The following is a 15,807-nucleotide window of genomic DNA, read 5'->3' on the forward strand; positions in this document are numbered from 1 at the left end:
GGGGAGAGAGAAGAGGGATATGTCCACAGAGGTAGAATGAGACTGTTCCAATGAAACAATAAATCATTCCACAGACACAGTGGTCAGGTTGTTTTTGTACTTCACTTAGATTCCAAAATGTTTCTTATAAAAGTGAACTGTAAAAAGACAAGCCTACATGCGTTTCCAAGACCAGCAGATACAAGTTGCTGGATTTTAAGACGTTTGCAGAGAAAGCCTTTGAAAATGTCACTAAGTTCAAGGCTCAAATGTGTTTAACGTGATGCCAACCCCCTGGCCCTGTAGCTAGTGCAAGGACAGACTGTTTTTAAAAGAAAAAATGACCTTTTTGGCTCCCTCTTTGATCCAAAACGGTAATGGACGGTACCAGCAGTGCTTGTACCGTAGGGCGAGTATCTAGATACACAAGAGGACAGAACAAGGTGTACTAATGGCTGCCTAGCAACAGTCGATCCCAGTAGGTCTGCAGTGCCTAACAACAGTTTTCTGTTGTTTACCAGTCCTGTCTTGTCTAGACGCCAAATGAACACGTTTGTTACCCTCAGCATGTTAGCTTGCTTCATCAACATGAAGTATAAACTGTAACAACCTCTCACCTCTTTATGTAAATATATATGTAAAAAAAGTTGATGTTTTCCAGGAGGCATAAAACCTTTCTTGGAAAGCAAGCCTTCAAAATGATCTCTCTCTTTGTCTCTCTCTGTCTCTCCGTCTGTCTATGGACAATTCAATCGAGGGTATCGCATGCTAGATCTGTTTAACAGAATATGGATCCTGACAGTGTGTTGTCTGCCATGCGTGACATATTTTCCCTCCAGGCGGAGGGATCTCAAGCTATGCAGGACAAAGGGGTGCGGCAGGACTCAGCCTGGAAGGGTGCCTAACCCGGGCGGTGCGGGACGTCCCCAAAAACAGACATGCCGTCACGCCTGTGTACCTCGGGGCAACAGCAGGCATGAGGCTCCTGAAGTGAGACGGAAAATTGTGTTTGGTGTATTTCTGTGTGCGGGTGTGTGAGGAAGGAGACCAGCGAGGGTGGAAGTGTGCGTATGTGTGCAGCATGTAGATGAAGTTGTTGTCTGTATCTGTGAGAACGGACCCAGGCTGACACGTAAGGCCAAGCAAGGCCAAGCCTATAGGCTGCCAAGCTCAGAGGGAACACTACCTCTCCTGTTAAGTGTGTCATATAGGCTACATCCAGTCAGTCGGATTCTGTCATCCTGACATGATCCGACATTGTGATCTGTCCTCACACCCTGCTCTCTTTAACAGCATCTCCAGCCCTGGCCAATCAGAGCAGATTCTGCAAGAAGTGGGTCACAAAATTCAGTCCTATCCTTTTGATTATCGAGGTGCGGCCATATTAAGCGGTCGTGAGGAAGGGGCGTATGGTTGGGTCACTGTCAACTACCTTTTGGAGAATTTTATCAAGGTACTTTTTCCTCAGGTTTTTCTTGTTATGTCACCACGATCACCACTTTTTTTTTTTTTTTGGGGGGGGGGGGGAGTTTTAATGTTCTGTTTCTTTGTTTTAAAGAACAACTTTATAGGATTTTCACTGCCAAGTACAAGAAGAATCATTACTTGGTCCACAGGGACCCTCTAGTGGCCTGTCACACTGTTAACAAGTCCTTTGAAGAGACACACCACACACACTGTTTAAACCTTTTCCGGCCATTGTAGTACAGCCTCGCTTTAACTGCTCTGTTTGTCCCTCTCTTGCCGCTGTAGTATGGCTGTGGCCCCTGTAGTACATTTACATTACATTTAGTCATTTAGCAGACGCTCTTATCCAGAGTGACTTACACAAGTACAGGGACATTCCCCTGAGGCAAGTAGGTTGAAGTGTCTTGCCCAGGGACACAACGTCATTTTGCGCGGCTGGGAATCGAAGCGGCAACCTTCTGATTAATAGCCCGATTCCCTAACCGCTCAGCAATCTGACTTCCTGTATGGCTTTAACCGCTGTTTGACCCTCTCTGGCCCCTGTAGTGTGGTTTAATTGCCCTGTTTGTCCCTCTCTGGCTCCTGTAGTGTGGTTTAGCTGCTCTTTTTGTCCCTCTTTGGCACCTGTAGTATGGTTTTGTGGGCCGCTGGATGAGCCCAGGCAGGGCCACGGTGGGAGCGCTGGATTTGGGCGGGGCCTCCACCCAGATCACGTTTGTGACGCAGGAAGAGCTGGAGGACAAGAAGGACTCGATGAGTCTGCGTCTGTACGGACAGGAGTACTCTCTGTACACACACAGCTTCCTCTGCTACGGCCGCGACCAGGTGCTGAGGAGGATACTGGCGCATCTGTTCACGGTATTGACCCGCCTGCTGAAACACTCCGTGAATACATGAATGCTGGGTGGCAACGTGACACGTATAGGCTACATTGTTCTTATGGAATAGAACTTGGCCCCTTTTTAGATTCAAGATTGTATTTGTTATCTACATGATTATATATGGTACAATATGACGTGAAATGTGTGGTTGTACCTGCAACCTCTGAAATAAAATAGAGTAAAAGGATACTAAAAGAGACTGTATAAAAGTAGATAAATATACAATACAAAAAAATATTTTTTTAGGAAATGATCTTTCTCTTTTTTCTATTCTCTCTCTCTTAGTCTCAGGGTCACCCCGAGACAGTGTACCACCCCTGCTACCCGGAAGGCCACACTCTGACCCTGAGGCCGGAGATGATGTTCGACTCTCCCTGCACTGCAAGCCAAAAGCCCAGTTCCTACGATTCCCAGAATGCACGGCTGTCTGTCAAAGGCACCGGCCATTATGAGCACTGCGTGGGGAACGTGTCGGAGATGTTCTCCTTCCACAGTTGCCCCTACTCCCACTGCTCTTTCGATGAAGTCTTCCAGCCCAATGTCAGTGGCAGCTTCATGGTGAGATGGGCATACACAGAGGGAGGTGGACATCAAAACCACCATTTTGAATGTTTTATCCCATTTAGCCATTTGATCATATCAGTGACATTGTATTTGATCATACTAGCATCGCAAGATGGATACACATTCTTTATGCCAATCTAATCTTTTCTAATCTTCTTAAGTCACTTTTCTAGATCCTCATACTCATTCATATGATATAATATTGTATGATAGGCTTATTCAGTTCATTGATAATATTGTATAATATACAATACATTGATCTAAAGATAACATTGTAGAATATACAGTATATTTATCTAAAGATAAAGTTGTATAATATATAGTGTACTGAGAAGGTACATGTGATTCGTTTCCTGAACTGGTCATCAGGCGTTCTCTGCCTTCTTCTACATCCACGCGTTCCTCCAACGAGCCACAGGGATCACCGTCTCCACCCCTGACCAGCTGGAGCAGGCAGCCAGGACTGTCTGCAACATGAGTTACAGCCAGGTCAGCTCTCACTGTCTGTGGCTGGGTCTAAGGAGAGGGGGGGGCGGAGACAGAGGGAGGGTGGTGGGAGAGAAGTGGAGTGAGAGAGTGAGAGAGTGAGAGAGTGAGAGAGTGGGAGAGTGAGAGAGTGAGAGAGTGAGAGAGAGAGAGTGAGAGAGTGAGAGAGAGAGAGAGTGAGAGAGAGAGAGAGAGAGAGAGTGAGAGAGTGAGCTTGTAAGGGTGTGAGAGTGAGAGTGGAAGGGTTTTAATGTAGAGCTCGACGTCCTCATGTGAATGATTGATGATCTAATTAAGTAATTTATAAAGACAGAATGGATATGTTTCAGATGTTGGCCGTGGTTCCAGAGCAGAAGTCTCGCTTGCAGGACTACTGCGCTACCTCGGTGTTCACCCAGGTGCTCCTGTTGAGGGGCTACGGGTTTGATGACCAGTCCTTCCGGGGTGTCTCCTTCCAGAAAGAGGTAAGAGAACCTTCAGAAACAAAGACTCGCTCGTGTGGACGCTGAGTACACGGTTTATTCACAGCCGCGTTTATTTCATGCTTTTCAAAATGATGTTGTGTCCTTGGGCAAGGCACTTCACCCTACTTGCCTCGGGGGAGGGGGGGGGGGGGGGGGAGTCGCTCTGGATAAAAGTGTCTGCTAAATGACTAAAGGTAAGTGCACAATAGTAAGTACGGCAAGAAAATCAAAGATCGAGTTTTAACAATATCACTATGGATAGTGTTTGTATTTCAACCGGTCACAGTGCAACAAAACCATCATCTACACAACACAACGTCATTCCGATGACGGCACAGCAACAACAACACAAACACGAGTACACAAAACTGAGATGCGTCTTCCCCGTGTGCCTCCCCCCCCCCCCCAGGCAGGGGACACGTCGGTGGGCTGGGCCCTGGGCTACATGCTCAGCCTCAGCAGCCTGCTCCCGGAGGAGAGCGTGGGGCTTAGGAAGGCCCTGAGGCCCGGAGCCTGGGCAGGCGTCATCTTCCTTCTGGGCCTCCTCCTGGCCGCGGCCCTGGTCTACGTCTTTCTCCAAGTCTGCCGAGAGAAGAAGAAGAACGGAAGCAGTGATAGTGCCTTCTAGGAGTCCCCCCCCCTCCCCCCGACTGTCAGCAAGACACAGTCAAGAGACAATTGTTGGAGATTGTTGGAGATGGTAGTTCAACCCAGTACTTTATGTAATGTGACTCACACGCCCACAGTGTTTTGATAATGGTTGTTTTCTCCTCTGACTGCTAAACATGACTTCAACGTTGCTGATTAAATATAGCCTACATTATATTTTTTGTTATTAATTGTAGTTCGGTTACATCCAAATAAACTACAAGTCCCACTACTCCTTCTAGTATCCGGAAGTGTGTATCACTTAATCTGCACGGACTGCGTCTTGTGTTCACGTTTCGACTACAGCTGGGAACGTTAGCCTACTTTAAAGATTGCAAAAGCATATTATCACTGAAAAATTGTTTTAGCGTTTCAGAATTGACAATCGTGCGTTTAGTTCTGTTGCGATCTTACGTGGACGGGGAAAATGTGTACTCAAACGAGAGCGGCGGCACTTATGGCTAACATTCCCCAGGCAGAAATCGATCCAACTGGTGTGTTCAAGTATGTTCTCATTCGAGTACACAGTAAAGAAGAGGGTGACGACTCAAGTGTAGATATTGTGCGCGGATTTGCCTGGGCCGAGTATCACGGTAAGAACAATTTAAGAAACCTAATGATTACGAAGTGCATTGACAATGGTAGTAAGGTAGCTAGCTAGCTAGCTGCCATTGATGGTTCTACGCTGCAATATTGCTGTTGAACCGCTGAGTGGAGCCCTTGTGCTAAGATTGGAACACACTGTTAACCGGTGCCTTAATGTCCCCAGGAAATCCTACTTCATAATTGCTGTAAAATGTTACAAATGTTTATTCTAAAAGGCTTTAATTATAGGTTTAGGTCTTCCTTATCATATAAATAAACAAAAAGTGTCTTTAAGACAATTAGTTTATATTTTAACCACTTTTGTATTTTGTACACATGTTCATTTTGCCATGTTTTGCCATGTCCCCATCACAAATGATCAACTCTTACAATAAATATCAGTCATTAAATAATAAAATATTCAAATGATTTGCTCATTATGTTGTAGACCAAGTTAAAATCTTTCTACTTTTACATATTTTTTATTAAAAAAATAAATTGTAACCCTTTTTGGGGAGATTTACTTTGTGTCCCCCCAAAAAAGTTCCACCCTGTTAGGTTGTAGTTTTTCCCTCTTAAGAAAATAGCCTACACTTCCCATGTCACAAAGTTCATGAAATGACATCATTTCCTGTGGCAGGAATTCAACTTGGCCAACTGAAGTTAGTATGAACTTTCAGATTTATCTTTTTTCCAAGTTTCATAATGTCAACCTGTTTGTCACAACCTTAAATTTCCACCCTGTTAGGCTACTTTGTTAAGAAAATAAATAACATTTTATAATTTCAAATATGGTTTTATATAAGAATTAAAAGGCTGTATACATATAGGGTCTAATGCTAGCTAGATCATGATCACTCACAGAGTTAGGGCTAACATAGTTAACAAAATTCCCCCCTGTTAGGTTCCACCCTGTTAGGTGTGTACAGCTAACAGGGTGGAAATATTGTTAGAAAATGTAGTAACATAATAAGTTGCATACAATATTTGTCATGTATTTGCAACAAGGGACATATAATGGACAAGTAAAGGTAAATATTGTTATGCCTTTACATTTTTTTTACTTTGTGATTGTTATTTATATGTCTTAACAGGGTGGAATAATGTAATGGTCCATGTCTGAACCAAATGCCCATAATTATTAGTATTTAAGTGCATGAGCTTGGCCAATATGTTTTCCAAACAGTTAAACATATCTCTTTCCTGATTAAATGTTAAAAACATGAAAAATAAATAATTTTGTTTTCAGAAGTTACCAGGTCCAAAAGGCACCGGTTAACAGGATTGACCCCGTACCATTTTGAGGAACTGAAAATTTTCATAGCCTATAGATGATTTTAAATCCCCCTTTTTTTTTGCAGCGGACATCTATGACAAAGTAGCTGCAGAGCTGGAAAAGTTAGGTCCTCTAGACTGTGAATGTGTTGGAGGAGGGAGGATAAAGCACGATACACAGGCAAAGAAGATACATGTGTATGGCTATTCAATGGTAAGAGAAAAACAACCTGATTATTGAACACACACACACACACACAGGCTAACATTGGCTTCACCACATTCAACGGAATATTGTTGTTTTCCCTTTCAATGAACGGTCACTATTTTATAATGTACTCTTTGTTCTGTTCAGGGATTTGGGAGAGCGAACCATTCTGTGTCCACAGAAAAACTCAAGGTCCGCTACCCTGAATACGAGGTGACGTGGGACAATGAAGGATACTGACCTTCTTGACTAGCGTCTGGAATTTGCCCTTTTCCTACACGCAGTATTGTCAACTGATTGGCCTTACATAGACTATGCATCCACAGTAACTTTGCAGACTGCCATTACACCTTTTTTTGTTGCTGCGCATTTCATTGATTTCAGTAAAACTGAAAAGTGGGCTCACATGGAAGATAAACTAATCAAAGTATTAGTTTCATTCTTTTTTTAAACCGATCAATGTTTGCAATTACTACCATGATTCAGCGATGTTCTAGGAAATGTATATAGCACTATATCTTATACGGAATGAGACCAGGCTAATCTCTGGCCATTTAGCGCTGTAAATTCCTTATCACTTTAAACACCACCAAATGCAGTGATACAAGGGAATACAATTATTTTACCTCATCTGCCCTAAGGGCTCGCTCTATACAACTTCAAGGTCACACCATAACCAACCCCAAACGAAAGAAGATCTACTGTATTTATCTGAACGAGGCTGCTGAAGTCCTGTTGTGCAGTGCGGGTATCCGGTCAAGTAAACTCATAGACTTCACAACTATTTGCGTTGCTGTACCATACATCACAGAATCATGGCAATCTTGTATACACAAGAAAAAATACACAATATTGTAATAAGCATACACTCAAGACTCGATACAGATTTCCTCTATGTTGGTACAGTGAATGCATGGATCCAAGTCAAAGAAAGAAAAAAAGTCCCGGACAAATCAAGTGTTTGAACTTTGCCTTCATTCAAAATAAACATGTTGAACTCTGTTTTGTGAACAAAAAAAAAACCCTGGTCATGTTTTACAGCTCTTCTATGATGTCAGGTTCTGTCAGATGTGTGCAGGTGGATGTAAAGTCCAGGTGTAATCTGTCGGGGGGGGAAGAGGGCGGGGGTTTGTCAGGGTGGTTAAGGGGACATGTTGCATTCCTTCTCCACTTCTCTGAAGAGGTGTAAGGAGATGGGCTCACTCCTTGGAGCCTTACCTCTGCTTCTGTTGACCCTCCCCTGGGGTAAGAACTGCTGTTTTTAACAGTTGACTTCACATATTTACATTTTAGTCAGACGCTCTTATCCAGAGCGACTTACAGTAAGTACAGGGACATTCCCCCGAGGCAAGTAGGGTGAAGTGCCTTGCCTAAGGACACAACGTCATTTTTGGCATGGCGGGGAATCAAACCGGCAACCTTCTGATTAATAGCCCGATTCCACTGCAATGAAATAGCATGTACTCTCTTAACAGCATTACACAATTAGCAACATTACACAGCAACATTACACAGTCTAATTGTGTCCACCGTTTGTTCTAAAGCAGATTTGTATGTCATGATAACTTAAACATGGCTTAAAAATTTTCAGGTTCCCAAGATGAATGATTTCCGTCTGTTATTTTTGGCCGGCATTTAAAATGTTTTTTTTTTTTCTACCATTTTGCGGATGCAATCCTTTTAGTAGGTTGAGAGACATTGCTCTCATCGCTAACCTGATTACTGCATGCTGTGGCCTTTGAACCCATCGGCATTAGCTGCCTTGTAAACCTTTGATTGAATTCTGATAAGTGGAGAGTTTGTCAGGATGTTTGTAAATCTCAAGGTGTTTCTACGTGGTGTCAATATTTTGTCTGCTGTTTCATAGCTACTGGCTCTCAGAGAGACCCATGCCAGTCCCTAGAGGTGCAGTGTGACTTTGTGTGTGACTGCAATGACTGCAGCGATGAACTAGACTGTGGTAAGACTACCCTTAGACACAAGCACGGCTACAACATGGTGCATCACTGGCACCCACTAACCCACCCCCTCATTCCCATAAAATGCGGGATCTTGTACTTGTCTGGCAAGCTGTAAACGTCATCACCACCCACAAACCTAACAACAGAACAGGAACACCACCTTTCAAACACAGATCTCTCACTCAGGTCCTTCGAACACAAGCGCTCCTTTTTCCCCACCCGGTGTGTGACTTTGAACTGAGTATTCCTGCGATCGCAGGCTACAGGGGGAGGGAGTTTGTGTGTGACTTTGAGGAGCCAGCGTGCTGTGGGTGGAATGACCAGTCCCTGGAGGCAGGGTACTCCTGGGAGAGGAGACAGAGAGGGGATTCACTCCCAGACAGCGGACCCTCCTCAGACTTTACGACCGGGACGGCCTCAGGTACCGTCTGCTGTCCTCCAACACTGGTTAGATGTTTTACTCTCAGGAGGTGTGTGTAGTGGTGGTGGGGATTGATTAAATGGACTGATAAAGACATTGATAGATGGATAGATGGATACATAGATGGATACATAGAAAGAAAAAGCGAGGGAGTGGTGTTGGAGTTGTAAAATCACTTTCAGGCATTGTACAATAACTGAAAGGCAACGTTATGAGAAGACTTCAGTTGTGTTGTTTTCTCTCAAGCACTGTTGTGTTTCAGGCTGGTTCATGGGCGTGACGTCGGTGCAGGCAGGTTCTCCTGCCACAGCTGTGCTGGTGTCTCAAGTGATGAGGCAGTCCTCCCCCACATGTCGCCTTCGTCTCAGATACTTCCTGTGGGACTCAGGTACCAGAACACATGCGCTTGTTATGGATGCGACGGTTCATCGCGATACACCTTGATCATCTGTTGCTCACACACACACAGACTAACACAGACACACACAAACACACGCACACACATACACACACGTGAAAACAAACCTGATCCCCTGCAAAAAAAGCATGGAAAAAGCATCCCAAAATACAGAAAACTGAAATCTGCTCCACTCTGCCCCCTGCAGGCCACACAGGGCTGGGCGCCGCTCCACTGTGGGCCTCCCTGTGGCTAGAGGAGGTGAGGCAGGAGGCCGTGGTGTGGCGTCCTGAGGGGACCAGCGTGCGTGGCTGGAGGGAGGCCACCGTCTTCCTGGGCCGCGTCCCCTCCGCCTTCCAGATCCGCTTCCACTCCCGTCGCTACGAGGGTCGCCGTGGAGACGTGGCCGTGGACCAGCTGGAGTTCCTGGATTGCGCGTTGCCACGTGAGACTGTTTCCCGGCTCCCTCTTTGTTTCTCTTTCTCTCACATGCTCATCCAACAAATGTAATGAGTGCTAAATGTAAAGACTGTTTCTGTCTTGAATCCCCTACCCCTAACCCCCCCCCAACCTTACCGCTCCCCCACCCTGACCACCCTGCCCCCCCAACCTTACCCCCCCACCCTGACCACCCTACAACCCCCCCACCCCCTGGCCCCCCCCCACCCACCCTGACCACCCTACAACCCCCCCACCCTGACCCCACCCCCTGGCCCCCCTCCACCCACCCTGACCACCCTACAACCCCCCCACCCTGACCCCACCCCCTGGCCCCCCCCCACCCACCCTGACCACCCTACAACCCCCCCACCCTGACCCCACCCCCTGGCCCCCCCCCACCCACCCTGACCACCCTACAACCCCCCCACCCTGACCCCACCCCCTGGCCCCCCCCACCCACCCTGACCACCCTACAACCCCCCCACCCTGACCCCACCCCCTGGCCCCCCCCCACCCACCCTGACCACCCTACAACCCCCCCACCCTGACCCCACCCCCTGTCCCCCCCCACCCACCCTGACCACCCTACAACCCCCACCCCCTACTCCACCCCCTGGCCCCCCCCCCACCCTGCCTACAGAGCCCCCCCGGGAGGAGTCCTGTGCGGCAGGGATGCTGCAGTGTAAGAACCTGGGCTGTGTGGCGCAGCGTCAGGTGTGTGACGGCACCGACGACTGCGGGGACAGAACTGACGAGGAAAACTGTGGTGAGAGACCCAAAGACCCTCCTCTAACGACCCTCCTCTAACGACCCTCCTCTAACGACCCTCCTCTAACGACCCTCCTCTAACGACCCTCCTCTAACGACCCTCCTCTAACGACCCTCCTCTAACGACCCTCCTCTAACGACCCTCCTCTGTCACTCTGACTCTCTGTCACTCTAACTCTCTGTCATTCTGACTCTCTGTCTATCTGACTGTCTGTCAATCTGACTCTCTGTCACTCTGACTCTCTGTCACTCTGACTCTCTGTCTATCTGACTCTCTGTCTGTCTGACTGTCTGTCCATCTGACTCTCTGTCTATCTGACTGTCTGTCAATCTGACTCTCTGTCGCCCTGACTCTCACTCAGGCTCCCTGAGACTTGTAAAGTACCTTAAATCAGTGACCGAATGTCCTTTCTGTTTCTCTGTAGGTGGATACTGGAGCTGTGACTTTGAGGAGGACGTTTGTGACTGGGACCTGAGGTCTTTGTCCCCTCTCAGATGGAAAAGGACCAATCAGATGAACATCTCCCTGTCCGACCCTCGTCAGGGCCCTGGGAGAGACCACTCCAACAACACTGCTTCAGGTACCGTCCACATCAGAAACACCACCATCGTTCTCATCAATATCAGCATTATCATCGTGTGTCCCACATCTTTCACATCCTCGCAGGTCACTTCCTGTACGTCACCGCGCCTGAGACGGCGCTCAAAGCTGATTGGGCCGCCTTTCAAACCCCGTTCCTGGAACCGACCAATAGCACACATCCGTGTAAGGTATGTCCTCTGCTTGCTCCTGACTGGCTGGAACTTGGAAACATTGAATGAGTCTAGTCAGATTTTTAGACAATCTTGTCTGTTTTTGAAACATCCAGGTGGTGATGTACACCCACCAGTTTGGGCCCCGGGCCGGGGGCCTGTCAGTGCTGGTGGCTGACCGGGAGATCTACCCGGTGTGGGAGAGAGGGGGCGCACTGGGAGACCTGTGGGTGAAGGGAGAGCTGGAGGTCGTCACCAATATGACCTTCAAGGTGGGTGCAGCGCAGTGGGCTGTCCAGACTCAAACCCTAACTCAGGCGAAAGTACTGACTGCTCCACCCTGCGACTGGCTGACTGCTCCACCCTGCTACTGGAGAGGAATCCTCCTCTAGGGATCCACCCCCACCCTCAACTAACCCTGGTTCTAATAATTAGGGATGGCCTACGTTAGAGAGAACTGGGTTAAGTAGACCTGTGCCATGACGTGTCAGTTGAGAAATCTCCCTCCCTCCCTCCCTCCCTCCCTCCCTCCCTCCCTCCCTCCCTCCCTCCCTCCCTCCCTCCCTCCCTCCCTCCCTCCCTCCCTCCCTCCCTCCCTCCCTCCCTCCCTCCCTCCCTCCCTCCCTCCCTCCCTCCCTCTCCTCTCCTCTCCTCTCCTCTCCTCTCCTCTCCTCTCTCTCTCTCTCTCTCTCTCTCTCTCTCTCTCTCTCTCTCTCTCTCTCTCTCTCTCTCTCTCTCTCTCTCTCTCTCTCTCTCTCTCTCTCTCTCTCTCTCTCTCTCTCTCTCTCTCTCTCTCTCTCTCTGTCCCTCCCGCACTCTCCATTTCCTCTCCTTACTTCTCTCTTTCTCCCTCTCCCTTTCACAGATTCTATTTGTTGCTGCCATCAGGGACAAGGAATATGGAGGAATCGCCGTGGACAGCATCACCATGTCCCCGGGATGTCAAATCTCTAAAGGTTTTTCTCAAGCACAAGAACAAGCACAACACACTTTTAAAAATACAAAAGTCGCCCACCCATTCCATGTCAGGCTTAAAATCATTCTCTCCTCTTTTAGGAAATAACACAGCAGTAAGGTTTCCCAAACCACCCCCACATCCCTGCACGGAGAGTGACCAGATCTGTGACTTTCACGTTGACTGTCCAGAGGCACAGGATGAGGCCAAGTGTGGTAAGATTGTGCAACACTGTGTTTCTGTGTTTAACACTGTGTTTCTGTATTTTAAGACAGTGTTTTGTTGTGTAGGATTGTGTTTCCTACTGAAGCACCCTACTGAACATGAAAAATGCAGTTTGTTCTTCCTGTAGGTGATTTCTCCTATGAGGGGGGTAGTTCTGGCTGGACTGACAGCAGCATTGGTGGACAGGCCTGGCAGCTGAAGATGTACAATGCTACCACCAAAGGTAACATGAGCCAGGGCACTGACCCGTCGATCTGGGAGGGTCATTTCCCTGGGTGACTGGCCTGTGTAGCTACATTATAGTACATCTCATTAGGACTCATTCTCTGTTTCATCTCTCCGTTGACGTCTCACATTTACATTTAGTCATTTTAGCAGACGCTCTTATCCAGAGCGACTTACAGTAAGTACAGGGACATTCCCCCTCGAGGAAAGTAGGGTGAAGTGCCTTGCCCACGGCCAGGAATCAAACCGGCAACCTTCTGATTACTATCCCGATTCCCTAACCGCTCAGCCACCTGACTCTCCCCCTCGGGTCTTCTATCCACAGAGCAGTATCTGTGTGTGGCCCAGGCCCCGGGCCAGCAGCTGAGTGAAGCCCAGACACGGACTCCTCTCCTGGGGCCCTCGGGGCCTGCCTGCACCCTCAGCTTCTCCTTCTCCCTCACCGGGCCGCCCGTCCACATAGGTGAGAAGTCTTCCAGGGGCCACACTCATCATCTCAGTCCTCCATCTTTCTTTCTTTGTCTTTCTTTCCCTCTGTCTAATCTCTCTCTCTCTCTCTCTCTCTCTCTATCTCTCTTTAATTTCCAACATGTCAATCCTTCAAAACGACGTCCAATCACGTCCTCTGATTTGTCCCCCGTGTCCCCTGGCCCCTCCCCACAAGGTGAGCTGTCCGTCAGGGTGATTGACAGCCTGCTGGGGGAGGGGCCCAGGCTCTGGGAGTACGCTGGGAAGACGGGGTTGGAGGAAGAGGGGGCGTGGCTGAAGGAGGAGATGCACCTGGGGGTCTGGGATCACCGCTTCCAGGTACGTTGAGCTCCTCTGGAAAACCTCATCGTAGTAAATAAGAGATTAACATTTACATTACATTTAGTCATTTAGCAGACAAACTTATCCAGAGTGACTTACAGTAAGTACAGGGACATTCTCCCCGAGGCAAGTAGGGTGAAGTGCCTTGCCCAAGGACACAACGTCATTTGGCACGGCTGGAAATCGAACCAACAACCTTCTGATTATTAGCCCGACTCCCTAACCGCTCAGCCATCTGACCCCCCCAGATTATTCTCATAGATAATTTGAACGCAGATCAACGGCAGGTTCAAATCCACCCCCTCCCTGTAAGTAGCTGTGGATAAAAGTGTCCGTGTTTTTTAACCTGTGACCTGTTGAACCGCGGTCAAATGCTTAGCTGTACCCAACCCTATGTTGTGTTTCATTACTGATGTCAGTCTGCACTGGAACATTCTAGTCTCTTGCTCACTGGTCTAGTTGGAGTTCCTGGCCCGTTCGAAGGTGCTCGGCCCGGACGTTCAGATAGCTGTGAAAGATGTCCGCTTTGTCAACTGTCACCCTGACTTCTTCCAGTCCTCATCCACGGGTACAACGGGAATTCATATCATCTCCAAGGATACGTTTGTTAGGATTGTGTTTATTGTAACGATCTTTCCCACACGTCTCCTCTCTGTTGCCATAGTGAGTGTTGATCGTGTTGACTTTGTTGTGTTTGGACAGAGCTGTCGTGTAATTTTGAGGAGGGACTGTGCAACTGGTACCAGGATCACGCTGACAACTTTGACTGGACGGTTCGGTCAGGGATGGATCACTCTACTGGCATTGGTGCTGGACCAGAACTCATTCTCCTACAACAACAAAAAACGATCGATCCAAACTTCAGAATTTTGATCGACCTTCATTGATAGAGAACATTGCTATCTGATAACAAATAACCTTTTTTATTTTATTATCCCCCCCCCCCCAGGTAAAAGCTTGGCGGTAGACATGTGGAGTCCCTCTCTACGAGGTTTGTCTGGTCGGCTGGTTTCTTTCCCTCAGCCACCAACCTCCCAGGAACACTGCCTTTACTTCTACTACAGACTCTATGGACCGGACACAGGTGAGGCTCTGAAGCCAGGTGAGACCCAAGGAATGTTCTCCACCTGAGTGTTACAATACGCACTCTATCCTGTGGGCCCCCGGGGCACCCTGACCCTGTGTTCCCCTGATCCCGTGTTCCCCCTGACCCTGTGTTCCCCTTGACCCTGTGTTCCCCCTGACCCTGTGTTCCCCTGACCCCGTGTTCCCCCTGACCCCGTGTTCCCCCTGACCCTGTGTTCCCTGTGTTCCCCCTGACCCCGTGTTCCCCCTGACCCTGTGTTCCCTGTGTTCCCCCTGACCCTGTGTTCCCCCTGACCCAGTGTTCCCTGTGTTCCCCCTGACCCTGTGTTCCCCCTGACCCTGTGTTCCCCCTGACCCTGTGTTCCCCCTGACCCCATGTTCCCCCTGACCCCGTGTTCCCCCTGACCCCGTGTTCCCCCTGACCCTGTGTTCCCCCTGACCCTGTGTTCCCCCTGACCCTGTGTTCCCCCTGACCCTGTGTTCCCCCTGACCCCGTGTTCCCCCTGACCCTGTGTTCCCCCTGACCCTGTGTTCCCTGTGTTCCCCCTGACCCTGTGTTCCCCCTGACCCTGTGTTCCCCCTGACCCTGTGTTCCCCCTAACCCTGTGTTCCCCCTGACCCTGTGTTCCCCCTGACCCTGTGTTCCCCCTGACCCTGTGTTCCCCCTGACCCTGTGTCCCCCTGACCCTGTGTTCCCCCTGACCCCTTCAACTCCTGCTGACCCCTCATCTCTCACCCCCAGGTGAGCTGAACGTGAAGCTACACGATCCTAACGGCTACGAGGATCTGCTGTGGAGCAGAGGCGGTCCCCATGGTAACGTGTGGCACGAGGGTCACTGCCCAGTTGCCCAGCAACTAACTTCCTTCCAGGTACACAATAGAGAATCGAGTCAATTGTGGATAATGCAATGATGACAACAGAAGTGTGGGTAAAATAAACAGGTGATAAACCAAACAGACAGCTAGTGCATCATTAATGTAAAGTTACTATTATTGTCACTAAGACAATAAACGTTCTGTCATTGCTCTCACTGCCTGTCCTCTGGCTGTCTTACACATTTACTCATATATACCCATCACATTCATGTACACCCCACACACAACCTACACAATGACCATACACACCGTACACACACACACACACAGCTGGTGTTCGAGGCGGTGCGCTCAGGATTCGACGGGGAGGTGGCGTTAGACGATGTGGCGCT

The 15,807-nt window shown here is 48.6% G+C and overlaps 3 protein-coding genes across 4 annotated transcripts in view; all 3 read left to right on the top strand.

Annotated features, from left to right (window-relative positions):
* Nucleotides 1–4,721, top strand: part of LOC146237028 (ectonucleoside triphosphate diphosphohydrolase 2-like) — a 77,197-nt gene extending 72,476 nt beyond the window's left edge. For both annotated transcript variants that reach the window (XM_084686986.1, XM_084686985.1), the window contains 7 exons: nucleotides 819–969; nucleotides 1,273–1,432; nucleotides 2,077–2,304; nucleotides 2,613–2,885; nucleotides 3,261–3,380; nucleotides 3,707–3,841; nucleotides 4,251–4,721. In XM_084686986.1, coding sequence (XP_084543112.1) covers nucleotides 819–969; nucleotides 1,273–1,432; nucleotides 2,077–2,304; nucleotides 2,613–2,885; nucleotides 3,261–3,380; nucleotides 3,707–3,841; nucleotides 4,251–4,469 — 1,286 coding nt within the window. In that variant the 3' untranslated portion in view covers nucleotides 4,470–4,721. The remainder of the gene's footprint in view (nucleotides 1–818; nucleotides 970–1,272; nucleotides 1,433–2,076; nucleotides 2,305–2,612; nucleotides 2,886–3,260; nucleotides 3,381–3,706; nucleotides 3,842–4,250) is intronic.
* Nucleotides 4,722–4,765: 44 nt separating this feature from the next.
* On the top strand, nucleotides 4,766–7,573 carry phpt1 (phosphohistidine phosphatase 1). The gene is made up of 3 exons (XM_084686987.1): nucleotides 4,766–5,082; nucleotides 6,436–6,563; nucleotides 6,705–7,573. Exons 1-3 carry the CDS (start codon nucleotides 4,917–4,919, stop codon nucleotides 6,795–6,797), a joined length of 387 nt encoding a protein of 128 aa, XP_084543113.1. The 5' UTR covers nucleotides 4,766–4,916; the 3' UTR covers nucleotides 6,798–7,573.
* A 135-nt stretch (nucleotides 7,574–7,708) lies between these two features.
* mamdc4 (MAM domain containing 4) overlaps nucleotides 7,709–15,807 on the top strand; it is a 12,064-nt gene continuing 3,965 nt past the window's right edge. The window contains exons 1-19 of the mRNA XM_084687066.1: nucleotides 7,709–7,802; nucleotides 8,425–8,517; nucleotides 8,778–8,939; nucleotides 9,202–9,327; nucleotides 9,545–9,781; nucleotides 10,418–10,543; nucleotides 10,971–11,126; nucleotides 11,213–11,316; nucleotides 11,415–11,570; nucleotides 12,164–12,254; nucleotides 12,355–12,468; nucleotides 12,606–12,701; nucleotides 13,029–13,166; nucleotides 13,368–13,510; nucleotides 13,973–14,081; nucleotides 14,216–14,320; nucleotides 14,463–14,597; nucleotides 15,342–15,469; nucleotides 15,746–15,807. The exon at nucleotides 15,746–15,807 is cut by the window's right edge and continues 164 nt beyond it. Of these exons, the coding sequence (XP_084543192.1) occupies nucleotides 7,709–7,802; nucleotides 8,425–8,517; nucleotides 8,778–8,939; nucleotides 9,202–9,327; nucleotides 9,545–9,781; nucleotides 10,418–10,543; nucleotides 10,971–11,126; nucleotides 11,213–11,316; nucleotides 11,415–11,570; nucleotides 12,164–12,254; nucleotides 12,355–12,468; nucleotides 12,606–12,701; nucleotides 13,029–13,166; nucleotides 13,368–13,510; nucleotides 13,973–14,081; nucleotides 14,216–14,320; nucleotides 14,463–14,597; nucleotides 15,342–15,469; nucleotides 15,746–15,807 (2,375 nt within the window). The remainder of the gene's footprint in view (nucleotides 7,803–8,424; nucleotides 8,518–8,777; nucleotides 8,940–9,201; nucleotides 9,328–9,544; nucleotides 9,782–10,417; nucleotides 10,544–10,970; nucleotides 11,127–11,212; nucleotides 11,317–11,414; nucleotides 11,571–12,163; nucleotides 12,255–12,354; nucleotides 12,469–12,605; nucleotides 12,702–13,028; nucleotides 13,167–13,367; nucleotides 13,511–13,972; nucleotides 14,082–14,215; nucleotides 14,321–14,462; nucleotides 14,598–15,341; nucleotides 15,470–15,745) is intronic.

The sequence above is a fragment of the Hypomesus nipponensis genome, chromosome 22 (genome assembly GCF_054491055.1).
Source record: "Hypomesus nipponensis isolate SF chromosome 22, ASM5449105v1, whole genome shotgun sequence".
NCBI lineage: Eukaryota > Metazoa > Chordata > Actinopteri > Osmeriformes > Osmeridae > Hypomesus > Hypomesus nipponensis.